Here is a 9,621-nt window from a genome sequence, read left to right as displayed (position 1 = left end):
CCAGAGACATGATATGAATTATTGTATTTAACGTGAATAATTATATGCAACCCAATTTGTTTATGAAGTTAAAATGCAAGCTATAGTCGTAACCAGGCTGGTTTACTTATACTGTCGTGCATTTAGGCTTAGAGAGTGGTAAATGTCGCATCATGTATTTCATTGCTCATTGATGCTTTAGAATATTATAGTACTTTCCCACTTGAACTGACAACGCGCTTTTTTGGGGTGCTAATAATGATCTTCTAATAACAAAACCGTGTTTATATGATTATTATAATCATGATGCATTATGATGTATGATAACACTGTTAATTATAACAGCGTGAGGGGTGCATTATAACCCCTCTTTGATTGGCGTGATGTACCCCTCGACCAGAAAACTCACACCCCTCCACGCCCCACATGACAATGACGTGTCCCATCCCCCTGTAATTTCAGATTTCCTCTCTTCGCTTTAGAGGAACACGGCTTTTGTCACAGGGCACGATATTCGCTTGTTCCTGTGGAAACTCAAAAAAGGAAATTCCTCATCATAACTATTATCAACCAAATTACAGAAGAAAAGAAGACGGACAGGAAGGACTCGAGGAAAGCGAAAAGCCTAAAAATGTGTCATACTTTAGTGGTCCAAGTCACGTATAATAGGCCTGAGATCAGTGGCGTACCGCAGGATTTTTTTTGCAAGGGGGTGTTTAAAAAAAAAAAAAAGGGGGGGGGGAAGCACATTTTTTTGTTTTTTTTGTTCGCCCGATATTTCGTTCAGTTAGTGGGGGGGGGGGGGGGGGGGGAGGGGGTAAGGTCACTTTTTTGGGGTCACCCTTTTGCACAAAAAATGGCAAATTAACAAAATTGAGGGGGTCGACTCCCCCCCCCCCCCCCCCCCCCCCTGCGTACGCGACTGTCTGAGATATAGGTTGCCCCCATGAACGTTCATGATAATTACAACGCTAAAAGTGTAGAATTGGTACAAAGTTTGAATTTGACTGATATACATGTATAATATACATATTATACAGGGGCGGCGATTTCTGTTCATGACCGGGGGGACGAAATGCGATTTAAAAATTTTTTTGCACTTTTATTAGTCTAAACGCTGCACTCTTATTTATATAAAAAGTTTATATAGCGCAGGCTTTCTTTTGACTTTCAAAAGTAATTCCACACTCTCCACAATTATGTTACATTTTCAAGATTCTGGTTCTTCCGAGTTATAGCCAACTTGTGTCACCGGCTGATCGGTCGATAAACGACACTTGAGAGTCTTTTTTTAAAAATGTTCCTCCAGTTTATGATCATAAAAGTAAACAAATAACTGAGGTATTCAAACCATTTAAAGAATGTTGCTTATATTCCTTTATTTTTCGATGTGAAAGAAAAGTCAACATGCGTAAAATCGGCCTTTGTGCCACGCATTCATCAGGCGATGCATGTATGCAAATACCAGCGCGGGCTATGCAAAAAATTTGACCTGCTCTCCAGCCTACTGCGCATGCGTACAAACCCAATTCTGCGTTGCCATCTTTCAGGGAGAACAAACAGAGGCACCATGGTGAGTAACCGGCGGAAAGAATTTGATAATTTCGTATGAAGCTGACTCATTGTGGTGTTATAATGCATTAATTTTCGTTCATTGTGAGCCAAGGATGCCATCCGTGCCTTGTGTTACGATTATAATTGCCTGAAACTGGGCCAAAATCGAGCTCATTTTTAGGGATAATATGGCAAGTTGTTAGCGTGGCGCTTTCAAGCGTAGCGGTGTGCATTGTGTACACGCTATGTTGCTTCGCGACAAAATGGTTGTCAATTGTAGTGACAAAATGCCATGAAAAACAATAAAACCGACCCAGACATCGACTTCTGTGATATCCCCCTAATCCCTAAAACACGTGCTGTATGTGAGGGTGAAAATAATAATAAATAGGATTGTTTTTTAGCAGATGTTGCAAAAAACATAAGTTCTTGTTTTCTGTCTTGAGATGTGAGAAAATGCCGGTGCGTGGTATAATTTTGGCGGGATTTGTAACGATGTAGCATCGGCACACCGGAGAGATTTGGGGAGAGAGAATGAGAACGCGTGGTAGTGCATGGGTGTTGAGAATGAGATCAGATGCGATGTGAAATACTTTGGCCTGCTTGGCCTAGACTAGTTCTAGACCGAATTTTCCGTCTCTTTCGTTCGTTAGCCTCTTATTGGGGTAGGGTCGGCTCTCTCTTTAGAGACGGAAGCCGTTTATACACATGTCCTTGCTAACGCCACGGCCAGTTCTGGTCGTAGCGTTTTGCCCCCAAAATCCCCCAAAATGTCATTTTACCTCGAGCATGTTATATTGTAAATTAGGCCTAGGCTATAATAAATCAGTTCCACTTACCAACTTGACTGAAATAATCAGTTTAATAGTCCCTTTTTAGGAAATTATGGGTCAAAATCGGAATCCATGTTGAAAAAGATTTTCAAAATGGATTTCGATTTTGACCCATAATTTCCTAAAAAGGGACTATTAAACTGATTATTTCAGTCAAGTTGGTAAGTGGAACTGATTTATTATAGCCTAGGCCTAATTTACAATATAACATGCTCGAGGTAAAATGACATTTTGGGGGATTTTGGGGGCAAAACGCTACGACCAGAACTGGCCGTGGCGTTAGCAAGGACATGTGTATAAACGGCTTCCGTCTCTAAAGAGAGAGCCGACCCTACCCCAATAAGAGGCTAACGAACGAAAGAGACGGAAAATTCGGTCTAGACTAGTTCATGAGGCTGAATCATTAATTCCGGTGATCATTTAATTTTCAGACTGAATTAGTGAATATGTGACTGTGAGCTGTCAATTTTGAGAACTGACTTAAGTTAAGACAAAGTTGTTTGATCTTTATTGGACAAACAATTAGGCCTAGATCTAGTTAGGCTAGAATCGAATCCTTCCCATAGAGATTGCACTCATCCCTATGCAGTCTACGTGCATTGCGCGACCATGCAAAATTGGTCAATGATTTTATGAACAAATTGAAATTCAAACCTAGATCTAGACTAGGTCTATATTGCTCATGATCCTGAAGGTGAAACTTAAGTCAGTGGTATTTAAGGTATATGAAAGAGCAGGTTTTTCTCCATATTATTATTACCAAAAGCCAAGGGGCTCACCCCCGAAATTCTAAAAATATCTTGGTCAATAATATTTTGTAAAAGTTATTTTAAAAGGCATAACGTGATGATTCAAATCATAAATATTTGCAATTGTAATGGGAGATGTTCTTGATGGGGAATTTATGAAAAGTCTAAAATACTTTAATTTTTGCTTTTGAATATAATATAAAAAGCTACAAATGGCTCTCCATAATTTTTAAGTCCAACTTAAAAGGTCCTCTAAAAAGAAAAGACCATCCCGAGTCAGATCAAAACAAGATACATTTTAGTCATTTTGTGTGTTGGAACCAAGAGAGAGCGTATCTAGAGGGTGGGGAGGGGGGTTGGGTGTTCAAACACCCCCCCCCCCCCCCCTGACAAAAAAAAAAAAAAAATTCTATTTAATCATGGGAAATTTCATGTTCTTGATGTGGAATTTATAAAAAGTCTAAAGTACCGGTACTTTAAATTTTGCTTTTGTTTACCGGGTATTATTATTTTAAGGCTACAAATGGCTCTCCACGATTGTTAAGTTCGACTTATAATCTTTGTGTAAGGCCATGTAAAATTGATTACATGTTGATCGTCCGGATTTTTTGAAAAAGAGGAGGAGGGTGTACCATGTTATTTGATATTTGATATTTCAAAATGGCCGCTCAAAATGGCCGCTCGGTATATTTTCCCCGACAGTCGAGGCTATTTTTTTTCAAGATGGCCGCCGACAATTTTTTTTTTTTTAAATCAGAAATAGAGCCATTTTAGCAGTGTTTTTCATGTTTTTTTTCTTTCAAAAAAAAAAAAATCAAAAAAAAAAAATCAAAAAAAAAAAAAAAACAAAACAAAAACAAATAACAAAAAATAGGAGGCGGCCCCCAAAAAGGAAGCGGGCGGGGACGATCAACATGAAATCAATTTTACATGGCCTAAGACCCCTAAGGTCTGTACATGTGATTCCATAAATTAGGGACCCACTTTGTGACATTGTGAAACCACACATATTTGTGGCTCTGAGTAAAGACTTACATGTCAATAGTTGAGTGGTGGTGGTGGTGGTTATTTTACCTGACTGCTAAGAAAGCATAAATGCTTGTTAGTAAGCAAGCAGTGAGATTGCTAAGTGATTCTAGGTACATGTATGAGGATCATGGATGCAATATGTAAATCACTTTACAATCTCACTCCACTATATTTGAGTCTTTACTCAGAGCCACAAATACGTGTGGGTTTCTTATCATATGTATTAATTAAGTGGGACACCAAAAAATCACAAAGTGGGCCATATACTGTACTGTATGTCCCTGAGTGCCTGTTCGTCTCGGGGAAAAAATTATTTAAACAATTTTGGGGGCTACTTTTCAACCTTGCTTGCTTGAAAATATCACTCTTAACTTTGTTTTGCATTGAACTCATAAAAATTTATGATTTGGCTCTTTTATGATTTTCTGGGGCTCTTTTTGGCATTTCAGGGGCTAATTCGCCCCTACCCCGCGTCTTTTTTTTTAACTGAGTTCATGTCGAGCCTTGAAATAGCCCTGAATTTAATTTGATAGTAACACAGAAAGACCTGCATTCATCCATAGGGGCTGCAGAACAGAATTTAAAAATGAATATCTTTAATAATATTTGTGTAGGCTCATACTGTGAATGTGCCATAAGGAATTCATATTGCCATAGTAGGGATAATGACTAAACTAAACACTTCCTCACTATGAACTACATGTAAAGACAGGAAAGAGTTAGCCATCACTAGCCTACATTCTTTGTGTATAGAAGGAAGTAGCCGTTATGCCCAGCTCTGGCTACACATTAACCAATGGGTTCATAACATGTCATGTAGGTACATCATGTATCGTAACATGTGCTCTATAACCAGACATGTACATAGCATTCAGCTACAGTTAAAAAAAAAGGGGGGTTGAGGGCAAATTTGCCCCCAAAATGCCCAAAAGAGCCCCCGTAAATTTGCATAGAGTAATAGAGTTCAATGCAAAACAAATTTCAGAGTATTATTTTTATGCAGGCAAGCTTGAAAAATAAATATTAATTGTTTTCCCTGTTCAGCTAGACTCTGTACACTTTCTGAATACATGATACAGTTTAATTTCAAATTGAATTTTTTGTCACTAACACAAAATTCTAAATTAAAATACCGGTATACATTACAAACAAAGCAACAACAGCATAAAACCAACCAAAGAAACAAATTTATTGGGCTCTTTGTAATGTGAAATATGGATATGTTTCCATTTTCTTTGTGAATTCAATTCAATTAAATTCAATTCCATTTTGTCCAATAATGACATGGAAATTCATTGTGGGATTTTGCATATCACGTTTTACATTGAAATCATGTTTAAAAAGACATCAAAAGTATGACATTAAAATAGGAAATAATTACATTCAAAATTGGTGAGAAATTAGAAAAACATACATGTAACATGACATCGACAAAAGCGATTTTTAATTTTCGAAGGTACATCGTGCTAAAAATTCCTAATTCTTATTGTTCAATGTTGACAGGTATGATGTACATGTATTTTGGACAAAAACATTTAAACTTTGGCAACATCCTTTTTCCTCTCATCTGAACAATGTTATAAGGTATTAAAGATGGGGGAACCAATATTTCCCAAATTTAGAAATTAAATGCGAGGAAAACAGGTCCTCTTATGTAAAAATATTCTTAAGTTTTCTACCTTTTCCCCTGAACACCCCAAACCTCATTTAGTCTTCCTTCTTTTGTGGAATTTCTGTCTTATTTTGGTAATGTACACATGATTATATTCATATTTATTATATTCATATTTATTATATTCATATTTATTTCATTTCCAACTGAAAGGTAAACAAAGGTATTACATTTTTTTTCAAACATAATTCATTTTTTCAGGAAACTATACAAATAAACTTTGCACATAATAAAATGATTACAAGAAATTCTTAATTTCTGATGAATGAATACCGTCTCACAATTCCATCTCACAATTCCATGACGTCAAAAGTGTACATTAATTGTATGGGAGTCTACACGATCATCTGTCATTCAATTCTTTTAATACCTCTCCCCCAACGGAATGACCTTGTCCGCCAAAACCCATCCGGATATAGCGGCCAATTTGAGATGGCATGACGGCCGCATCGTCAGTATGGAAATAATGGCTTTACCATGAAGAGGATGTGCATGCATGGGGGTGTTTCACAAAGACTAAGATCCACTTTAAGTTGGACTTAACTATGGCAGGCCAGGGGAAAAATTGATATTTATTTTTCGGGGGCTACTTTTCAAGCTTGCCTCCATGAAAATAACATTCTAAAATTTGTTTTGCATTGAACTCTATGCAAATTTACAGGGGCTTTTTTCTGATTTTTTCGGGGGCTATTTCGGGCATTTCAGGGGCTAATTCGCCCCGAGCCCCCGTGTATTTTTTTCACTGTGGCAGGCCATTCATGCCACTGGTTGCTCTCATCATTGTTCTCTCAATTATGATCTTTAGATAATATTTTTTCCTTCAATAATGAAATATCAAAAAATATAAATTCTGTAGATTTGTCACCAATGATTTGTACGTTCTGTAAGAGATCAATGGTAGTAAACAGTGAGAGCAAACAGTGGCATGAATGGCCTGCCATAGTTACAATGTAAGCCTGACTTAAAGTCGATCTTAGTCGTTGTGAAACATCCCCCATGCCCATGTATACTTGTTCTTCTCAGTCTGATTGTACCTTACATGTACGTAGACTGCAGGAATGGCGTTGCACTTGCTGGCTGGCTGGTCAGGCATGATATGATAGCACCATATGGATCACAAGTACTATTTTGTAGGGATTTTGAAATGCTGCTTTGAGAAAAAACACAAACACAAGCAGTGAGTGATAAATACATGTACACATGTATTGAAAAATATTGTAGTGGAAACTTTGCTAAAGAAAACCGTTAAAGGCTTTTTAAAGTTGTAAACTTGTTTTTAAGTTCTCTTATTTGTCATTCTTATTATGAAACTTGTAACTTTTTTAAAATCTGAATTTGAATTTTGAAACACTCTTTATACAGTGCTGAGGATGTGGTTTCCTGTGTACCTTAATGGATATGTTGCATAGATTATAAATGGATATATTTATATGTATTTCAGGGGGAAAAAATTAACCAATTTCGGGGGCTTGCTTTTATGAAAATTACACTCTTTATTCTTTAATTTGTTTTGCATTGAACTCTATGCACATTTTTTTGTGCTCTTTTATGACTTTCGGGGGCTAATTTGCCCCGAGCCCCCTGTATTTTTTTCACTGATGTGTTTGTATGCAAATGAAGTAAATCTACACATGATTGAATGAATGATTGAATGAATAAATGGATGAATGAATGAAATACATTGTTTTGTTCCCTCTTTCTTCCCCTAGCCTCCAAAGCCCAAGTCATCAGCGAAGGGGAAGGGGAAGGGAAAGCTAAGCAAAGCTGAGAAGGAGAAGTTAAAGAAAGAAGAAGAAGCACAACAAGTAAGGGAAGAAGGTCAGCAAATTCTCTTTAATACAATTTATTTGAGCAAATGTTCCTTTTAAAGGGGACGTCCAGTAGTCCACACTAATATAAGATATTCATGGTTTTCTTTGAAGGCTTTGAACAGTTAGAATATATTGAAGTCAGTATTGGGCACCGCACAAGTTATCCTTTGGTTAATAGCCAAATGTTGCCCATTTCAAATATATTATGTTGTAAAACAAACGTGAGTTACTACATTGTGTGTGTGTTGGTAGGGGGAAAAAATACACAGAGCTCGGGGCGAATTAGCCCCAAAAATGCCCAAAAGAGCCCTCGAAAGTCATAAAAGAGCTCCCCAAAATTTGCATAGAGTTCAATGCAAAACAAATTAAAAACAAATTAAAGAGTGTTGTTTTCATGCAAGCAAGCTTGTAAAGTAGCCCCCAAAATTGTTTAAGTATTTTTCCCCCCTGGTTGTGTGTGTGTGTGTGTGTGGGGGGGGGGGGGGGTGGCCCAGTGAGTGGTGCAGGACACAGCATAATTACAGCACACATGGGCATAACTCATACCCACCCTAGTGACTTTGTCAAGTACAATTCCCTGATTAGCACTCACTAACTAGACGGAGGAAGTGGACGTGTAATTGATAATGGCATTGGGAAGTCTAGAGGGTGATTACACTTTTATTGGAAATGTCCTTTCTTTTCATAATCTACACTTGGACACATTGATGCAAAAAGCAAAAACAATCTTCTTTGTCTTGTAGCAATACCATTCGCTTCTCATTCCTCTCAGCACATAACTTGTACTTAGCTAAATATTAAAATGAAATCAGGGAAAAAATTAATATTTATTTTCGGGGGCTACTTTTCAAGCTTGCCTGCATGAATATAACATTCTATAAAATTTGTTGTGCATTGAACTCTATGCAAATTACGGGGGCCCTTTAGGGCATTTCAGGGGCTATTTCGCCTGAGCCCCGTGTATTTTTTTTCACTGAATGAAATATTTGGTTGCCTGCCTCACTCCATAATAAAAGATTGATACATGTACACTAGTGGAATGAAAGATAGCAAGTGTTGCCAATTTGAGTTGAAATGATAGAGATTTGCAAGACAGGTGCAGTGATACCCGTTGGTCATGATTTGAATGGCGTGAACTTGCATGGTGAGTGTTGCAAGAGAAGGTATATATGTAGATGGAAATTGAAGAGAATAAATTCATCCCCCGATGTTATGACTGAAAAAGGGTTAACACATGGTTCTAATGCTAAAATAATCCACAACAGAAAAGGGCCTACTATTACATTTGTATATTAATTCCTACCCATTGTAAGATAGTGATGTCAACATTTAGCCAAACTCCTGAACTCTTTGGGCCCTTTGAGTTTTATTATGGGCCATATTTTTCAGGATTTTTGTGAACAAAGCACAGAGTCTAAGATTGTCAGGCCCGCACTAACATACTATGTACATGTATGTAACAAATAAACTATAGGTTAGATACAGTATAAAACATATAAGATCAATAATAAAACGGTCCATTTTTAGAATGTCCAACTGTGTATTAAAGGTTGCAGTACATGTGTTATTTCTTTTTGCCCTACTAGTTAATGTCATTCGTGATGATGAGTAGCACATCATTGAGGTAGACATCTCGTGCTAGTACCTACTCATGTACAGGGAAAAAATGACGTTAAACATTTCTGGGGCTACTTTTCAAGCTTGCTTGCATGAAAATAACACTCTTTAATTCGTTTTGCATTGAACTCTATGCAAAATTTGGGGGCTCTTTTGGGCATTTCAGGGGCTAATTTGCCCCGAGCCCCGTGTATTTGTTTTCCTGCTCATGTAACATGCAATCTGACAGACAATGACAAGTTCTCACATCTAGAATGTGTAAAAGGAAACACATGTATGTAGAGTCTTCGTTCGGATGCATCTCGTTTTGACTTTTCATTGTTCTCTCATCTATTGCGGATGACCTTTGTTGTATTCCTAGGACAGGTTGATTACCA

At 37.4% G+C, this 9,621-nt stretch overlaps 1 protein-coding gene across 2 annotated transcripts in view; it reads left to right on the top strand.

Annotated features, from left to right (window-relative positions):
• Positions 1-1,422: 1,422 nt before the first annotated feature.
• LOC582795 (protein CASC1) overlaps positions 1,423-9,621 on the top strand; it is a 32,725-nt gene continuing 24,526 nt past the window's right edge. The window contains exons 1-2 of one of the 2 annotated variants that reach the window (XM_011668708.2): positions 1,423-1,552; positions 7,526-7,634. In XM_011668708.2, the coding sequence (XP_011667010.2) occupies positions 1,427-1,552; positions 7,526-7,634 (235 nt within the window). In that variant the 5' untranslated portion in view covers positions 1,423-1,426. The remainder of the gene's footprint in view (positions 1,553-7,525; positions 7,635-9,621) is intronic. The other variant, XM_030989036.1, reaches the window with a different exon arrangement.

The sequence above is a fragment of the Strongylocentrotus purpuratus genome, unplaced genomic scaffold (genome assembly GCF_000002235.5).
Source record: "Strongylocentrotus purpuratus isolate Spur 01 unplaced genomic scaffold, Spur_5.0 spur5_scaffold_18, whole genome shotgun sequence".
NCBI classification, from domain to species: Eukaryota; Metazoa; Echinodermata; class Echinoidea; order Camarodonta; family Strongylocentrotidae; genus Strongylocentrotus; species Strongylocentrotus purpuratus.
The sequence above is the reverse complement of the archived record's forward strand: the minus strand, read 5'-3'. Positions and strand labels throughout refer to the sequence as shown.